Source organism: Antechinus flavipes, chromosome 2 (genome assembly GCF_016432865.1).
Source record: "Antechinus flavipes isolate AdamAnt ecotype Samford, QLD, Australia chromosome 2, AdamAnt_v2, whole genome shotgun sequence".
NCBI classification, from domain to species: Eukaryota; Metazoa; Chordata; class Mammalia; order Dasyuromorphia; family Dasyuridae; genus Antechinus; species Antechinus flavipes.
The window spans coordinates 422,331,601-422,351,816 of NC_067399.1; the positions used below are offsets into that span (position 1 = coordinate 422,331,601).

A 20,216-nucleotide genomic window follows, 5' to 3' on the forward strand; every position below is an offset into this window, starting at 1 on the left:
TAAGTAGAAACTCTCTTAGGATGATATTTGTGTTGTAGTATCATAAAGTCACAATAAAAAATATTTACATCTATCAAATTGTGGAATCACAAAAGTCTTCTGATCCATCTAGACCCACCTACTCATTTATGAATAAAGTGGCTTGCTCCAAATCGCGTAGATGGATAGTGACTGCCAGCCATAGACAGAACGCCTCTTTATCCATGGGCCCACATTCTTCCTATTAGGTGCCAACTCCACGCTCTAATCCTGATGCCATAGGCTTCTAAACCCAGCACTTTCCCTGTTCCAATGTATTCACATTAGAAATCCATCGGAATAAGTTGCTGCTCAGTTGCTTTGAGCCTGTTTGTAAACTTGGTGCACATTTAGATCGAGGAAACAAATCGGATTAATAAGACCAGTGGTGCTCAGTAACTAGCGGGCCTGTTACCATTTACAATAAGGCGTCATCAGCGCCAGCCTTGCTTCAGTGCATTCCAGAATGCCAGTAATAGAATTTCTGTAGTTAAGCAGCTGTCACTTCCAGGGGCTAAAGTGCTTATGGATGAATTTGTAATGTGGAGGAGAATGGTAGATACCTAGTGGGAGGCTTGGGAAAGAGGGAGGATTAGCCTAGGTAGCTTGACCAGCCAAGACATTGGCTGCAAATTATCAAAGAAAATCTCAATCCAAAACTTTTTCTTTGTCTTCTTGTTGGATTAGAATGCCATTTGTGTGGGCGCTGGGGACAAGCCCATGAGTGAATACAGATCTGTCCTCTACTACCAAGTCAAGCAGCCGCGTTGGATGGAAACGGTCAAGGTATGGTGCAAGTTGGGGAAGGGGCTGGTGGGAGATGAGTAGGAAAACATTGTTTTGGGTGTAGTCTTAGTCTCAGCAATTCCATCAGTATTTTGGTGAAAGTACTTAATTAAAGGTGCTCTGTCTCACTAGGACCTACAGTTCTGTGCATGGAGAAAATCAATTGATGGTACTTTTGAATGATATTCCAATAAAAATCTGAAAAGGGAGGCTGATAGTGCAGTGGGAAGAGGAAAGCATTTGGGATTCAGATGTTGACACTGTCCCTTTTAAGCTGAGTGGACTTGGAGTAGCCACTTCCCTTCTGTTTCTTTATCTGTAGAAAGAGGGAAGTTGTCTGGATGGCTCTGAAGGATCCTTCTGGCTCTGGAGTTATGTTCCTATATGAAATCTAATTATGGTAATCTAGGGTCAGCACCATGGAGTGCCTGACCTAGAGTCGGGAAACCCTGGGTTAACATTTTACCTTGGTTACTTACTAGCTGTGCACAGGCCCCTTAACCTCACTTGTCCTCAGTTTTCTCATTTGCATAATGAGAAGGTTGAACTAAATGAGGTTTGAAGTTTCTTCCAAATCTAAATCTATAATCTGTGTGTAATCCTGTGAACTTTGTCCTGCACAATTTGGAAAGGGAGAAGAGAAGCAGGGGGGATAATGACCCAGGAGATGGAAGACTTCCTGTGTACTTGAGAGGTGTTGATAATCTAATGGAGGAGATGGACTAGACCTGTGAAAAAGGCATAAAAATTCATATGCATCTCATGTCAACTCATTAAAACCTTTCTAATTCATTGTTCATCCCTGGGTAGGTCAATTAACCTCTTAGGACCTCATTCCTAAAATGAAGAGTTTGCCAATCCTAATTCTCTGTTATTCTAAGTTTGGACTTTAGCCAGAGACCTAGTAAAGCACATTTCACCATCTGAATCTACACTGCATTATTGGTTGCAAGATTCCCTCCATATTTGTCTCTCTCTCTCCCATTGCTTCCCTTGTCCCTCAGACATACCTAGCCACAAAAACACTATATATGTTGGCATTCACTTTCAGCTTTGACTTTTAAAATCTATGAAACTGATGCCTAAAGACATTTTTCAGGCTAGTCACATTTAAACCTGTGACTCCATTTTGGGTTTTTTGGAGCAAAGATACTGTTATATATTGTTATTTTATTTTCCAGCTCATTTTATAGATGAGGAAACTGAGGCAAACAGGGTTAAATGATTTGCTCAAGATCACACAGCTAGTAAGTAAATGCAGGAAGATGAATTTGCCTGACTCTAGGCCTAGCACTCTATCCACTACCCCACCTAGAATGGCATCCATGTTATTTTCCCAAAGGAAAAAAATATTTCTCCTTCGCCCCCCAAAAAAAAATCCTTTCTCTTCTTTGAAAGTGTTAACTTTTGCTCTTCTATGATCTGAGCAGGATGTTTTTTAGGAGATCAAGATGGAAGATGGCATGGAGCACCTTCAATGCCCTTCCCTCTATCTAAAAGAGATAACACAGCAAAGACTTAGTCTAGCTAATGGGTTCATGTTCTGGGCAAAAGAAGGTTCCTAAAGCATGACTCTATAATGGGTTTTAATAGTCATTCCTGAAGGTGGGCCATCCTAAAATCATAGATTTAGAGTTAGATGGGGTCTTAAAGGCCTTTAATCCAATTTTCCATTTTGCGGATGAAGACATTGAGACATGGAGAGGTTAAGTGACTTGACTTGGTTCACAAAGCTAATAAATGTCTGGGGTGAAATCTGAATGCTGTTTCTTTTAACTCCAATTTTGGCATTCTATCTACCATTTCAAATGGTTTGTTAATGTCTTCCATGAGATTCTTTTGTACTTTTTGCTTATAATTTTAACTTAGCGGATTGCTTAGATCATGTTGTAGTGGGACTGGTAATTGGGAACTAGGGATAAAGATTTCCAGGACCTACATCCAGTCATACTGGGTTGATTTGTATAGAGTAGCCAAAGAGGCTAATGGTCCTTGCTTTTAGTGTAATAGAACTTGTTGGAAAGAAATACCAAGGAGGAGCTCTATGTATAATCACGAATGGGATTTAGCCTCAGGATTTTTTTCTGAATCTAATATTTATTGGATTAAAATGTGTTATTAATTTGCATAAATGAGGCTCCTCAAGCAAAGCCCCTAATGACCACACTTAATTTGCTAAGCATTGATGCAATTTCCAGAACTCCTGGAGTATGAGAGGGAAATGTACATTGTGCAGTTTGTAGTGCATAAAACCCTGTGCTAAAGTTATGTGACTTTTATATCAATTTGGGGAAGATTCATTTTTCTCTACTATAATCTACAGGCTTATTTTTATTGGCTAGGGATGCAATTTGCCAAATGGATTATATTTGGTACTTTATTTTCTCTTCATAGTTAGTCCTTGTATAATTTCTTTATGGTTCATCAGATTTGATGGATGTGTTATAAATCAGTGTGCAGAGACCTCAGTGAAATGGAATGGGTAGTGATGGTCGGGATGGATTTGTTAACCATTTGTTTCTTGAATTCTGGTCCCCCCCCCTTTTTTTTTTTTACAAAGGTCGCTGTCCCTATTGAAGACATGCAGAAGATTCACCTGCGTTTCATGTTTCGACACAGATCTTCCCTAGAGTGTAAGTGTGTACCTCAAAGGGCTGTTAAGGACCTTGATAGGTGGGGCAATTGGATGACTGGCCTGTCCAAATTTCTCTTCTGTGACAACACATTTTCCATTTCCAGCTAAAGATAAAGGGGAAAAGAACTTTGCTATGTCCTATGTGAAGCTGATGAAGGAAGATGGAACCACTCTGCAGGATGGGTGTCATGATTTATTAGTCCTGAAGGTACATTAGCATTTTTTCTTTATTTTTTCCTTTCATTTTTTTTGGATTCTGAACTTAACAAACATCAAATAAAATGAGCATTTCCATATACATTGTAGAACAGAAGGATAGTATTGGACATAAAACTGTGAATCTCTATTATGTAAAGCTTGCTTTTCTTAAGTATATAATAAATCCAACATGTAACTTTCCAAGTTTCTCTACGTTTGTGATTCCTTCTGGCCTTCCTTCTGTTCTCTCCTCCTTTTGGTGAGTGGGGGATGAGGGGGAAGGGTGAACTCTAGTTACACTTCTACCACACTTTCCCCTCCCCTACTTGAGAAAAAGAAAAAACAAATGAAATGAAAACCATTGTGACAAAATTGTATAGTCAAGTAAAACAAATTCCCTCATTGATCATATCCAAAAAGAAATGTATCATTCTGTATCTGTAGTCTTCCACTTTGTGCAGAAGTAGGGTAGCATGCTTGATCATCGGTACTCTAGCATTGACATTGGATATTTCATTCATTAGAATGCTTGAATCTTTCAGAGTTGTTTATCTTCACAATGTATATCCATATTTATTAATTAGTTTGGAGGGATGTTGTGTGTATATGTGTGTTGATCACAGTCTTTCTGTACAGACCAAACTTCAAATGCTTTCAGAGAAAGTGTATATTTATTTAATACACTTTAAATATAGATAGATTGTGATGTATAAAAAGTTTGAGAGATAATTTCTGGGTAATTAATCATTTTATTAATCATGCTAACCTGTGATTAATAAAAGGAATCAGTGACACTCTTGAATGCCAGAGACCCTCTCATGGAACCCATTCACTGCTTATCTGCCCTTGAAACAGTGTGTTCCTGAGGGTGTTAATCAGGTTTGATTGGTTAACAAGTAATGAGAAGAATGAATATTATATTGAGAGGTGGACCTATTTTAATGAGGGAGATATGACTTAGATTATGTCATTTACTTGAGAACCATCTCCAGCCTCTGGCAATCTAATCAAAGAGGTTTTCCCCAACCCAAGCCACAGTGGATGGGGGGGTTGAATAAAATGGAAGAGAAAGTTAATCCAATCCAATCTATCAGCAATGTCTTTCAGATGCTGGCTTGGCCTAATAGAGAATAACATTTCAGAAAGGGAAAATCCTGTGTCTCCTCCTTAGTTATTTAATAATCATTACTTTCAAAGATATAAGTCATTATTATTAGTATAAATTCAATATTTATAACAAATATCAAATTACAATGAAACCAAATTTAATGTAGATTTCTTATTAATATTCCCCCATTTACTTTCCTTATTTTTGAGTCCTTAACATCCCACTCAGGTAAGAAGAAAGGAATTTTTTTTTAAAAATCATTTTTATAGAGCAAAATCAGACAAATAACAGACAAATCTAAATTGCTTGTTAAGTGTTCCATTGTTTTTGTTGCTGTTGTTTGTCCTTCATTCTCAAAGAGGACTGTTACATCAAGGAAGTGATGGCAAGACATGAAAGTAAATTGGATTTAAGTGAGGAAGAGCTGTGCAAAGTTACCTGCCTCACTTTCCTTCAGAGCCACTGGATCCATAAGTGTCCCATTAAATTTGAAATGAAGATAGTAGTGTGCTCTGGTAGAAGTGATGCTCAGTTGGAGTCAGACAAAGGAAATATGTTAAAATCACATATTTGTCATTTAGTACCTATGTAACTTTGACCAAGTTAGTTGATCTCTTTGGGCCTCAGTTTCCTTGTTTGTAAAATATGGGAGATAGATGTAGATGCTCTCTCAGGTCCCTTCCACCTTTAAATCGGTGATCTGAGTTTCACCTCAGAAGCTGTTACACTTTGATTCTTCTTCTTTTATAGAATGAGGAAATATGACAGACTAAGGGAAGCTAAGAATAAACCCTGATGACCTAGCTTCTAGTTTATTGCCTTTGATTGTTTTTAACCTTATCAGCACTTTATCCTGATGATAGAAAGATCAGGGAAGAGGACATAAATCAGTAAAGGATAATTTTGTAGTCGATGAAAAGAAAATTTGGTTTAGTGGAACTAGTTGGTTCTATGTAAGAAGGCTTCAGCAATTTTCTGGTATATCCCTCTCTGATGGTCTCTAGATAGACAGATAGTAGCCTCTTAGTTACTGTATATTAAATTGAAACAGCCACTCTGGGTAACTACATCTGTTGGATCACTCTCTTTTTCAACTAAACATCCTCTTAATGCTTTGTATTACAGCACAAATAGACCTACATTTTCAGCAGAAGTTTGGTAATTCCTTGCTCATTCAGTCCTTCCAAATCTGACTCTGTTCTTTTTCCTCTTTGTGGCTCCCACTTCCCATAACTGCTAGCTAAGATTGGCCATAGTCAACTTTGGCTCTTGTCTTGGAGGAGTAACTGGAGTCATGTTTTTAGGGGGACAGCAAGAAGATGGAGGATGCCAGTGCTTACCTGACTCTTCCTTCTTATCGGCACCATGTTGAAAGCAAGGGATCCACCCTGAGCCGGAGTGCCAGCAGTGTAGGAGGACTCTCCATCAGTTCCAGAGATGTATTCTCTATTTCCACTCTTGTGTGCTCTACTAAGTTAACTCAAAATGGTAATGCAGCTGCTTAGGAGTATGGGTGGGGCTGGGTATGAAAGCACAGTAGTACTTTCCTGTTTATGGATGTATTAGGGAAGAGAAAGTAGAAGATCCAAATGTATGACCTACTATGTTCAATATTATGAATGATCTGTGTTCCAGTGGGTCTGTTAGGTCTACTAAAGTGGCGTATGAAACCTGAACTACTACAAGAAAATTTAGAAAAACTGAAAATTGTGGATGGAGAAGAAGTTGTGAAGGTTGGTATGAATCCCTTTATTATTTTTTTAAATCAAATCCCTTTAAATGCATAGAAACATTCACATGCATCCAAATCTGGGCATTGAAAGACAGAATTGGGTTGTCTTTGAAGGGGGTTAGAGCAACTCCCTTCCCAAATGAATATTGAAAATGCTTAAAAAATAAGTCATAGAGAAAAGAAGGTTATAGGATTTAGAATTAGAACACAACCTAGAGATCATTTGGCCTTCATTCCATCAAGATCTGGAGGTAAAGTGGTTTAAGAAAGATCACATATTGGGATTTGAACCTAAGTTTCTAAACTGAGTGCTCTTTCTATTATTCACATCTACTTGGGAGAATCCCTTATTGCTTTGATAAATTAATTTAATGGCTAACTTTTACAATAAATAAAATCCTTCCTGATCTTCCAGCTACTAGCACTTCTTCCTCTCCCATCCCCATAACATTATATCTATTTTGTATTTATACAAATATATATTTGTTTACCTGAGTAGAGATTGTTGAAGACAGGGTCCTTTTACTTCTTTTGTCTCCAATGTCTGGAATATAATAAGTACTCAATATAGACTTGTTAAATGAGGATGAGTTGATATGTACACCACAGCAAAATTCCCCAACGTGTTGGAAATCATTCCTGTAAAGATTTGGTTGATGAGTTGCTATATTTAATAGACCGTCTTGCACATAGTAGGTATTAAGTCACTGTGGTGCTAAGGTTTGCAGCTATGTGACTGCAACTAGTAATTTTTTTTTTTTTTATCATGATCCCTTTAGTTGATAGGAGAGTTAGGAAAATACAATTGGTTTGACCTGCTTATCTGATTTGATAAAGCAGAGATGAGGAAAGGGGGAAAATCTCAAAGGATAGAGACCTAACTGTATAACTGAGGTTTCTGCCAGAACAAGCAGAATACTGGAGGTATTTTGGTTGTGTCCATTTGGCGACAGAGAGAGAATATAAAGTGTTTCAGGTATAAGTCTAATTAAAGCAGCTCTATTCTCCCCACAGCAAGGATTAAGGAAAGAACCTCAGCAGCTACTATGACCTTGTTTACATCAGTAGTCAGAAAACCAAGGAATAAATATTTTGTGTAGCAAAACCCCCATCTAAGAGTTGGGAAACATTGATTTACGGTGACTAAGGGAGACAGGCTTGAGGTAGTGCAAAAAGTGCTAGATTTAAAGTGAAGACTTGGGTTTGAATACTGCGCCTGACACTTACCAGCTCTATAAACACTAACCTTGCTGAACCCGGATTTCCTGTTTTGCAATAAAGAGAGCCAGAGACATGATGGTTTAATGGTTAGAGAGCTGACCTCTGAGACAAATAGACTGAAGGTGAAGAAGTTCTGCGTCTGATTGTTGCTAGGCTGGTTGTTTAACCACTCAGTGCCTCGGGCAACTCTTTAAGACTTTCTCTGGTATGGAGTTAAAATGCACTAGAAAAGGGATTTTCCCCACCTGGGAGTTTCCTATGCTGAAAAAAATTACAATTCTAAGAGCAAGGCAAAATAAAACAAATCTCTGGGGATACTACTAGTTATAAACATTAATAATAAACATTTATATAGCATTTGCTATGTGTAAGATACTAGTGGAGGCCCACTAATTTATCCTAGCTGCTGTGTAATAATACCTATAGAACCTCACAGGATTGTGGGGAAAGTCAAACAGAATATGTATGAGTGCTTTTCAGATTCTAAAGCTCTGTAGAAATGTCTTCTATTATTATTTTATTTGCTAGCATGTAAACCATGGACAAGAGATAGCCCGCCACAGTGAAGTCAACCTCAGGGTTTGAGAGACATTAGTTCTAACACAACTGATTCTGTGACCTTGGGGAAATGACTTAACCATTCTCTGTTCCTAGGCAGCTGTCTAAGACCAAACCTTGTAAGGGAATTTCTGATCTATATTGGTTAGAGGGATCTTCTTCCTTAGGAATTTTCTATACCCATGAAATCACAGCTCCAGATCTAAAACCAAAGCAAACTAACAAGAACAACCTGAGAGTCCAGACTATTAGTGCAAACTGATAGCCCAAGAGCCTATACCTAACTACTTGTGACAGTCAGCACCAGCTATTTTCCAGGAACCTATTTGCCTTAGAAGGCAGTTTACTAATTATGTAAATGTTTTATGTAGTACAGTATAAAGAACTCTAGCTCTAGATTTAGAAGATGTGCCATCAAATCCCCCATCACACTCTCACTGCTTTTATAATCATTTCATCTCTTTGGGTCTCAGTCTCCTCATCTGAAAAATCAGAGAGTTATACTAATCAGCCTCTGATTTCTCTTCTAGTTGTGCATTTGGTATGTTTTAACTTGTCATGTTAGAAATCCCTTGTTCCCTGTTCATGCCCATGACTTATATGAGCTTTCTTTTGCCCCCCTCCCAGTTTCTCCAAGATACCTTGGATGCCCTTTTTAATATCATGATGGAACATTCCCAGAGTAATGAGTATGACATCTTGGTCTTCGATGCCTTGGTAAGAGAGTGCTAGAAATCTACAGGGATGCTTTGAACTTGAATTATATTCATAAGAATACTGTATTTTTGATCTCATGGGACTGACTTTTGATCAGATGGATGGAATTATTTTTCCTTTAATCTTAAGAGTTGCATTTTCATTTATAACTCTGGTGGAGTGGGAAAAAAGGAGATTTTAAATCCTGATAACAAATTGATGTTGATTGGATATACAGAAAGCAGGATACCAGGAAGTATCTAGGTTGCTTTTGCTGAATCCTCAGGGTCAGCCCAAAACCTAACTGAAGAATAATAACATTTTTGGGGAGCTTCTTTTCACTTGAATTTTTGGGACTTTTTTACTCCTGCTGGGCAGCCCAGACCTGTCTCAGTGCTATTTTAGTGTCATCATGTCACTCCTGGTTGCTTTCCAAGGCCTGACTTTTTTCCAAACCCCTTGTATTCTTTTTCCCCACAAAAAATTGTGACTTTCTTACTGTCATAGAGAAAAGCAGCTAAGGTGTTAATGGCCAACTATGGCTTAATTGGTTTCCCCAATCCAGCAATATTTACATTTTAAATGTAAATAGAATACTGTAAAATCTTAACCATGAGAAATGAATCTCTACTAGAGGGATTTCAGGTCCTCTTACAAAGAGATGAGGGGGCATATTCTGAGCAAGTTAGCATCTCAGAATCCTTCGAGTTCCATGATACAAGTATCCATATTCATATCAGCTACACAGAATGCCACCCTCATAAATGCTCATTCTTGACATCTTTATTAGATCTATATAATAGGGCTCATCGCTGATCGGAAATTCCAGCATTTCAATACTGTCCTGGAAGCCTACATACAGCAACATTTCAGTGCAACATTGGCTTACAAGTAAGTGCATATACTTACTAGGGTTTCTCTTGATCATCAAATTGAAAATTATCATCTATATAGCCTTAGGGGAAAAAACTTGACCCTTAAGTGTTCCCTGGAGACTGAATCCACAGCTATCCTCTCTCTAAAAAAAAAAAAAAAGTTCTGTATTAACTTCTCCAAGAAAGAACTAGAATCATTTTGCAAATTGTGACTTTAGAGTCTTAGAAGTTATTAAATATTATAGTTAAATGAGACTCTAAAGATCATCTGACCCAATTGATGAAGAAACTCAGTAAAGTTGTCAGAAGTTTTCTTTTTTTCAACTTTTCTCTCCTAGTTTAGTGTTTTGAAAGTGCAATGCAGCAAACCTCTCGAATGGAGGATCATAGATTTAAAAGTGTAAAAGATCCTGGACTTCAGTTTTTTCTCTCAGGTATAAAATGAAGGCATTGTATTAGATGACCTCTAAAACCTCTTATAGTTCTAAACTGTACTATTCCTTCCTGTCCTTTCTAATTCTATGTCTGCTTCTTAAATAAAAAAAGGAGAAACACGAGGGGCTTCCTGTTGGTCCCCTATTCTAAGAATTTTCTTGTTTCTGGGTCTCTAAAAGACTATTACAAAGAGAACAAAAGTGGAAAAACTCTAGATTCCCTAGTCTGCATATAGCAACACTTTAATTTTCATAGTAATGGAAAGAGCTAAGCCATAGGCTGAGATTAATCCTTTTAAGATTCAAAATACATGAAAAATCCATCTCTTTATAGCACCAGTCATACTTCCTACAATACTGTTCTCCATCTGAAAAGGACTTTTTACCCTACTTTTTACCCACAGCCATATAAAAAGATGGTCACTAGTAGTTAGGCAGACACTAACCACCTGGCTATGACCTATTTTTCCTAGTGATTCCTTTTTTCATGAATTATAAAATGCTGGAGCTAGAAAGAATCTTAAGAGATCATTCCATTCAACTTCTCTAGCATAATCAACTTTCTTTACAGTATTTGTTTTGGGGATTTTTGTATATACATATGTACTGTTATCCTCAATGACAAATTTATTTTGCATTACTTTATGCCATGGATTGAATGATTCATGATTTCATGCACAAAATACTAACTGCATCATGTCTTGGGAAGAAAAATATTTTGAAAATATAATCTCTTGTTCAGGAAATTGATGACAGTTCTGAAGACCTACTTGGATACTTCCAGCAGAGGGGAGCAGTGTGAACCTATCCTAAGAACTCTGAAAGCTTTGGAATATGTGTTTAAGTTCATTGTTCGGTCGAGGACATTATTTTCACAGTAAGTACCTGTTATATAAGAATGATTGATTAGCTCTGCAATTCCACTGAGATATAACAGTTTTTATGCTGTTGGAGACACTCACTTAGAAAATTATAACTAGTTGTGATCAGAAACAACTTTCTCCTTTTGTAATCCAGTGAATTATAAAATCATAACAAATGTACCTTCACATCTAACTGCATTTGAAAAAATCCCTCTTCCTGATAGTTCAACTTAATCTAAAAGCTCAGAGAATAGTATTTTATGCAACTATTGGGGTTTGGGGCTTCAGGCACTCCTTGGCTTTCTCTGGCTGTTCTTGTTCGATTTGAGACATGAAGCAAGCAGTACAACAATTTGTATTCAGTGTTGCAGAACTCTTCTAGGAGGGGCCTGAGGGTACCTTAGGTGATTTGACATTCATTCGACTCCAGCAAAGTTATGTGTGACAGATGGATTGGGGTCTGAGCTTTAGTTTTTTGTCCTTGAGACACGCTACCAATCAGTTGATATGTAAAATACTGTGGAATTCTCTGGGTACAGGAATCAATTTAAGAAGTATTTATTAAATACTACCTATGTTCCAGACATTATACTGGGGACATGTAGACAAAAATGAAAATGGCTTATGGAGCTCTTACTATGGGGAAAAAGAAAAAGTAAATTGATAGGAAGAGTATTAAGAAATAGGGGAATTGTTTTTATAAAGTGGTGCTTGATCTGAGCCTTGAAAGCAACCAGGTATTACAAAAGGTAAAGGTAAAAAGAGACAGCATTTCAGGCATGGGAGACATCCTGTGGAAAGCCATGGGGATAGAAGGTAGAATACTATGTTAAGGGTCATTTTTACATGTAGGGTGTACAGAGGTCAGAACATGACACAAACCTAGAAAAATAGATTGGAGATACATTTTGTAAAGTGATGTAGATACTAAACAGAGGATCAACCTTACACACTTGATGTTCAGTATCACTGAAAGTATGGTTATGGATGAGTTTAAGAGGGCCAGAAGCAGGAATTTTTTATGTTATTGATTATATATTTAATATTTTTCTTTTCCTCAGATGCATATAAAATCATTTTTACATGTTTTTAAAGCTTTGAGTTCCAGATTCTCTCCCTTCCTTCCCATCCCCACCCCCAATTAAGAAGGCACATATGAAACTGTACAAAACATTTCCATGAAAGCCATGTTGTAAAATATATATATAGATCTCCCCTTCCCTCCTCAAAAAACATTAAAAAAATAAAAAGAGTATACTTTAATTTGTATTTAGACACAATCAGTTCTTTCTTTGGGTATGGATAGTATTTTTCATCAGAAGTCCTTTTGAATAGTCATGAATCATTGTATTACTGAGAATAGCAAAGTCATACACAGCTAATCATTCCACAACATTACTATTACTTTGTACATAGTACATTTCACTTTGATCCAGTTCACGAAGGGTTTTTCCGGGTTTTACTGAGAGCATCCTGCTCATCATTTCCCACAGAACAATAATGTTACATCATAATCACATGCCATAATTTATTTAGCCATTCCCTTATTGATGGACATCCCCTCAATTTTCAGTTCTTTACTCTGCGAAGTGAGCAGAAACAGGGACTCTTAAGTTGGAGTCTGTGGGTGTATTTCTTAGCATAGGGCTTTTTCTCCATGAAAATTTGATTGAAGTACTAAAAAAAGGCTCCACAGCTACAAAGTATCCACTGGGCAAGTTTGCTCAATGGGAAGATTACATTTTTATTTTTACTAACCTCTAGCTAAAATTTAGATATTTTTTCTTATATACTCCTAAATAAGTATTTCTTATTACTGATTAATACTTCTTAAATACTTCTAAATAAGTATTTAAAAACAGTTATTTGGGGAAGGGGTCTATCAGCTTTACCTGGTGATCAAAGGGATCCATGACACAAAAGAGATTAAGAATCCCTGGCTTAAAGAATAGATGCATGAAGAAGGAAGATCTTTAAAGAGCTTCTTGTGTTCATTTAGGAAAGAATATATGTTGTGAGGGAATTGTCTGGATTATATGGGAAAATAGACATAGAGCTGGAAAGAACCTTGTTAATCAGATATTTTTATCCTGGGTCCATGAACTTTTTTTATGTTTCCATGAATGTATTTCAATATAATTGAAATTCCAGATTACAGTTGTAGTCCTACATATTTTGTGTTATGTATTTAAAAACATAGTTATGAGAAAGGTCTGTATGCATCATCAGACTGTTAAAGGGGTTCATGACATAAAAAGAATTAAGAGCTCCTGTTATAATGGAATTCAACCCCTTCATTTTATGGAGGAGCTGAGATTTGAATCATGCATTTTCTGACTTCAAATCCTTTATTCTTTCCACTGTTTCATGTATAGTTAGTAAAACTAAAAGAAAAGGATTTCCAGGACTGAATTCCTAGACAAAGATTGGTCTCAAAATAAAAGAGGAAGAAAGATCTGTGATAAGGAAGATTGTAAGCTCTTTAAGGGTAGGAACTGTCTTTTTGTGTTCCTATCTCCTAGCCTAAAAGTGCACATAATAGGCACTTAATACATGTTTAATGAATTTAACTGAATTGAACAATACCCTGGAAAAGAATGATGGAAATAATTCTGCAGAATAGAGTTTTGTTCTGTCAAGGAAAAGTGAGAAAAGAAGATCATTTAGTCTGTTATTAAATATTGTCTTTGATCTTTCAGGATATAGTAGACATTAAAATACTGATGAATTTCAAGACCCTTAGATTTAATTGACAGGAGCAGTATCATTTGGAACAGTCTAAAAGTGAATTTTTTTTCTTTCTAAATAAGTTTGACCTTTGTGAGGTTAGGGATCATATAGTTTGTTTCTTAGCATAATGCTTTTCATTCAAAATTTGATCAAAAGAAGGTAACAGCAGCCACAAGATACTCATTAAGGAAAATAATTTGGATAGTTTTAATTTTTTCTGAATCTCAGAGACCAACAAGAAGCAAGATTTGAACAGGGAGATTCTGGAACTTCAGCAATGCCTGCCTTATTTCTAGTTAACAGAACTACAATCCTTCCCCTCCTGACACCCTCGTCATCCCCTCTCCCATACTGCTTCTTCTCTTTTTTTCCTATCTTCTCTTGGCCTTCTTGCCTCTTATTCTTTTAATGTTTTTGCTTTATAGCATTTGGGGTAGCTCAATAGCACAACTGATAGAGCACCAAGCCAAGGTTGCAGGCCAAGAAGATTTGAGTTCAAATCTAGTTGTGGAATCATGGACAAATCACTTAACCAGTTTATATCAGTTTCCTCATCTGTAAAATGGGAATAATAATAACACATACCTGGTAAAATTGTTGTGAGGATCAGATGAGATAATAATGGTAAAGGGCTTAACCCAGTGCCTGACACTTAATAAGCACTATATAAATGTTGGTTATTATTATTATTAACTTTGTTTCTTATTTTCCTGAGATGTTATTTTATATGTACTTAATTCCCTTTATAAAAGAAAATGCAATTATGTTTGGGCAATTGGTAGAGAGAGTTGTTTTGAAGAATAAATATAAAAATTCAATACATTCTTTAAGCATCTACCATATGCCAGGCTCTGTACTAGGTGGTAGAGATTGACAGAAATGAAATCCCTACCTTCAAGGAATTTACATTCTAATGGATGGATGGGAGCTGGTGGAGAAGACTGCAAAAAGACTATATTTGGAACAATTGGTAGATAATAGAATTAGAGCTAAAAAGAACCTCACAAAGCATTTGTCCAACCCCCCTAATTTTACAGATTAGGACCCATAGAGTTAAAATAAATGACTTAGCCAACATCAAAAAGATAATAAGTGTCAGAAGTGGGATCATGAACCCTTGTCCTCTTCCTACTATACCAGACTTCTTTCCCAAGGGTAAAGAGTACTCCAAACAACATTCACATCCATGTAGAAATTGCAAGAAGTAGTGACTCCGAATCTTCTGATGTGTCTTTTTCCAGGATGAAGGGTTTTTGTATTATTTGCTGCGGATAAATCTACCGCTTTACCTATTTTAGTTGTGCTAAATCTAGGGGGGAAACTAAAGAGCAGATTATAGCATTGAAGGGATACTTCCTCAGGGTTCAGGACATAGGAAACTAGGCACTATTCTGTTCCCCTCCCCATTTATTGCCTTGGAGTTTCAGAGCCAGCTGGAGAAATAGGAATGTAATTATTGCTTCTGTGCTTGTTGTGTCTAGTATTGTGTTTCTGTTTCCTGTCACTCTTTTGTTCCACTTTCCCATGGGTATAATTACAGTGGATCCATCTCCCATTATTTGCTTTTCTTTGATTTTTTTCTCTCTGTACGTACTGCATATATTCCTTTATAACAGCCAAGTAAGTAGTCTTATGTCAGGATATGCTGTAAAGCTGGATGGGGAAGGACCACAGGATAATAGCTCTGGTATTTCAAGGGACCCAAAAGGTCATCTAATTATCTAGTTCAACCATTTCATTTTGTAGATGAGAAAACTGAGGCCTGGGGGAGGTTAACTGATTTATCCCAGGTTGCACAAGTAGTCAGTATCAGAGGCAGAATTTGAATTAAGTCCTCTGACTCTAGACTCAATATTCATTCCTATGTACTATGATGCTTCTTATAGTCTACATGTACTTAGAAATGCTTGAAGTTACATTGAGATTATTAATATCTTTCAGGTATATACCTTTATTGCAGTCTGTGCAGAAAATTCAGAAATTCTTTCTTATACTCCCTATGCCAATCCTTTCTCCCTTCCTTTGCTTTCCCTATCTAACAATAATGGACCATTGTTTCTCTTTATTTAAAAGTTTATTCTATTTTTCCAATTAACAAGTATTTATTTTTTTCTCTCTCCTACCTCTTCTCCACCAATTAAATGAAAAGATGTAAAAATATGCATAATTACGTAGAAAATAAATTCATACATTAGCCATGTTAAAAAAAAATGTATGTTTCACTCTTTATCTTGACTCTATCTTCTTTCTGTCTGGAGATTGGTAGCATTATTCATTCTTTGGAATTATATCTGGTCAGGGCATTGATTAGGGTTCATAAAGTATAAGCTGATATACAATGCAGTGAGCAGAACCAGGGGAACACTTTATATAATCAAAGTAACATTGTAAAAAAAAAAACATTATTTCCTGAGCGTTTCATGTGTGGCTGGCAATGCACTTCGTAATGTGCAGGAGTGACAGCAATTCATAGGATTACAAGGTTTGGAAGTGGAACGAGCTTGCGCTTTCATCTAGTACATTCCCTATTTTAATTTGATTTTACTCTATTATATTGCTTTTTCAGGATTGTGTTGATGCCTTATTTTTTGAGTGAATGATTTACAGATATATTTTCATATCCCTGCCACAGATCTTCCCATAAAAAAAGAAAACAAAAATTACATAAAAGAAGCTGTCACATTAGCCAATTTTGACAGTACATATGCAACATTCCATACAATTAGTTTCCGTTTTCACTCTAAAAATGAAGGACATAAGCTCATTTTATAGGGAAGAAAGCAGAGATTTTGCAAATTTAAGTACATAGTCAAAAACATGCCAGTAGTAAAAAGAGCCAAGATTCAAACTCAGAACATATGGGATCAAAGACCTGTAGCTAGAAGGAACCTCAAAGGCAGTGAAGACTAATACCTTCCTTTTAGAGATAAGAAAATCCAAGGAAGATAGGTGATTTTTCCTGAGATCCCATGGTTAGTGAACCTCAGGGGCACAGTTTGAACTCAAAGAGATCCCCTAACTCCAGAACCCAGTGTTCTTTTTAGACTACCTTTGTACTCCGTTCTCTTGATTTATACCATGCTGTCCTGGCCCAAGCTCATCTTCTCTCAAATGGAATCTCAGCAGGGACTTTCTCCCAAACTTTGTAAACTGCACTTTGAAGCCCTGCTACCTGTCCATTTAGTGATCCAAACACCATGATATTCTTTATTGCCCTGAGAACTTGCCTTCAATCACTGATTCCCTATGAAGTACAATGATTAGTGAGGAAGTGCAGAAATGACTCTTTCAGATACTAAACCTCTTTCCTAAATGTTATGCTGTGACTTTTATCCTGGAGAACAGAGTGATAGCTCTGTTTATTTTCCATTTTGGTTTGAGCTGCTGGAGTTATTTGGATACCTTGACTTCAGTCTTCAATGTGACTGACATGGATTTGTATATGCCTTTGGGCTCTGCCAAGGAAATGAGACTCCAATTGTGGTAGAAAATTTATATCCTCATATTCTCTATCAAAAAAAGCAAAAAACCAAATCAAAATCCAAACCCAGAATATGTGTTCTGAAACAACCCAAATGCAGAGAATGACATTGCCTTTATTTCTTCTCCCATATTCTTTTTCTCTTCACATTCTACACACTGTTTATTTTCTTCATCTTTAGGAGTGGAATGATTTTTTACCTAAAGGAGCTAGCACAGAGTAAATGAGTTCAGTGAGTGAGAAGAAATTCAAGGAAGGATCTTCTCTTATCTGAAACCCTGTCATGTGTGATGAGGCTCTTGATAGCTTTAATTTTTCTTGTACTTTCTGAGTAATTTTTAAGAGTAGAACTTCATAAGCAGAACCTGGGGAACTTTGTACACAGCAACAGCAAGATTATATGAAGATCAACTATGATAGATTTATCTTTTCAGGGTAATATAGTGATTCAAGATAATTCCAATAGACTTGGGATGGAAAATGCCATAGAAAGAACTTTGGAGACTGAATGTAGACCCAAGCATAGTATTTTCATCTTTTTTTTTTTTTTTTTGGTTGGTTGTTTGCTTGTTTGTTTGTTTTTTCCTTTTGTGTGTTTTTTTTTTCATTAGATCTGATTTTTCTTGTGTTGCATGATGTATATAGAAATATGTTTAAAAGTATTGCACATGTTTAACCTATATCAGATTGTTTGCTGTCTAGGGAAGAAGGTGGGGGGAGAGGGAGAAAAATTCAGAACACAAGATTTTGCAAAGGTAAATGCTGAAAATTATCTTTACATTTATTTTAAAAAATTAAAAAAAAAAACCTATTTCAAAGCTGCTCTGGACATTAGAGACCAACGAGTAGGATTATAAGAGCTTGGATCCTTTACACAGGAAGAAACTGTGAGAGATGAAATGAATTATCAATGATCGCAGAACCAGCAGGCGTCTGAGGTGGGGTTTGACTCTCCAAGTCACTTTACTTTGTTGGTGTTAGGCACAGTTCATCTATAAAATAAATGAGAGAAGAAAATGGCAAACCTCAGTAGGAATCATGGATAGTCAGATATTACTGAAAAAAATAATAAAACCCAACAACACACTTATTAGGTGACTTGTTCAGAGTTACACAGCTAATAATTATATGAGGCAGAATTCATACTCAGGTCTTCCTGGCTCTGGACCAGTGCTCTGTACACTAAACAAAAGGAGCCTGATCTTTAACCCATATTATGTTTTCTGTTATTTAGTTTTTCTATAATGAGTGTCCATTCAATCCTGTCCTACCTCTAATTGCCTTGAATGCTGTATAACTCACAGTGCCATCTGAGGCTAAGGCACTGAACCTGGGGCCATATTTCCACAGTGCTTTCTGCATGATCTTGTATTACTATTTTCCTCTCATGACCTGCTCATTTTCTTACTATGTAAATATTGTGTATCAGCTTACCCTTCAGTTCATGAATAGATTAGGCTTCATTATTCATAACTATCCTCCCTCTTCTCCAAGTGAAGTTCAGTCCTTTTGAGCGTGAAGGCCAATTCTTAGGCTTTTACTGTTTCAAACAAATAGGAATTTAACAAAGATATTTTCTATTATTGTTAATTTTTCTTTATTCTCAGATGAATATATTAAAATATAATAACCTGTCTTATACAGCCATGTCTATGATACTCATTACTTAGTTTGTTTTCTGTTTTTGTCCTTATGTTAACCTTGTATATGTTAATGTTATTTATTCTTATCTGAAACTTCTATTTTAGGAGATGTATTGTAATGATTTTTGATTCCATTAATGGCTCATTACAGAAGACAGTCTGGTACAGTGAAAATAATGCTGGATGTGGAGTCAAAAAACATAAATTCAAATCTCACACCTGATACTTATATGCGTTAATATGAAATTATGCAAGTCATTTGGGCCTTGATTTTTTCCTGTATAAAATAAGGTAATGGCACTCAATGGCTTCCAAGGTCCTTTCCAGTTCTCAAATCTATGAACCTATCATCCCAGGGAGATAGTTCATTGAATCATCTTCCAATAATATGATTTTGACATCAAGATAGAAGAAAGAATTATCATCAAAAGGATATTATCACCATAGTGATATTATAAATCAATGATAAACTGTATAATCCTACTTCCATACTTCAAAGATCTGGGATTCTGTCAGGTATGGATATTCTCTCCACAGACACAGAAAGTGACCTCTCTATAAATTGGTACTAGTCTTTGAGAGTTACAATGGCAAAGTAAATAAATAAACAATAAAAATCCAAATAAGTAAATAAAGGGAGAAATAAATAAGTTATTACTCCATGGCCAATATGGTGATGAATCACTCTTAACTTAAGCAATTCTCCTGCAATCTGTCATAACTATACATGAGACCTTTCCAGTTTGCTAGCAGTTACTAAAGCTTTTCTTTGTCTGAGATAATTTTTGGGGACTCCGGACACATTACATTATGTCAAAGCCCTGGACAACTTGAGTGTAGGATAAATATTTACAGTGCTTAAAAAGAGTCATCAATTTTTGTAATACAAATAGGAAACATGATAGTAATCATGTCTGTACTTTATTCAATAGAGTTTTCTTTCAACATTTACAACATGTTTACAAAGTGCCTACTATAGGCAAAGTACTGTTCCAGGCCCCAAAACAAAATAAAGCCTTGAAAATTCTCCTGGGGCTGGGTGTTTCCCATACTGCACCTGTATCATACAAGACTATGACAGGGGCAATTATGGAGTAACTGCTTTCATTGATTGGTTGATTAGTGCTCCGAGTAAGAAGCTAAACAATCTATTTGCCAGAGATAGTCTCCAGTGGACAGGAAGAAGTCTTCTGAAAAGCCGACTAAAAGGAGGATGCCCCATTCATAGTTTCTAAATA

The 20,216-nt window shown here is 36.3% G+C and overlaps 1 protein-coding gene across 1 annotated transcript in view; it reads left to right on the forward strand.

Moving 5' to 3' along the window:
- DOCK2 (dedicator of cytokinesis 2) overlaps nt 1-20,216 on the forward strand; it is a 449,319-nt gene that overhangs the window by 38,060 nt on the left and 391,043 nt on the right. The window contains exons 13-20 of the mRNA XM_051978885.1: nt 706-804; nt 3,365-3,437; nt 3,544-3,647; nt 6,050-6,233; nt 6,381-6,478; nt 8,884-8,973; nt 9,743-9,843; nt 11,004-11,138. Of these exons, the coding sequence (XP_051834845.1) occupies nt 706-804; nt 3,365-3,437; nt 3,544-3,647; nt 6,050-6,233; nt 6,381-6,478; nt 8,884-8,973; nt 9,743-9,843; nt 11,004-11,138 (884 nt within the window). The remainder of the gene's footprint in view (nt 1-705; nt 805-3,364; nt 3,438-3,543; nt 3,648-6,049; nt 6,234-6,380; nt 6,479-8,883; nt 8,974-9,742; nt 9,844-11,003; nt 11,139-20,216) is intronic.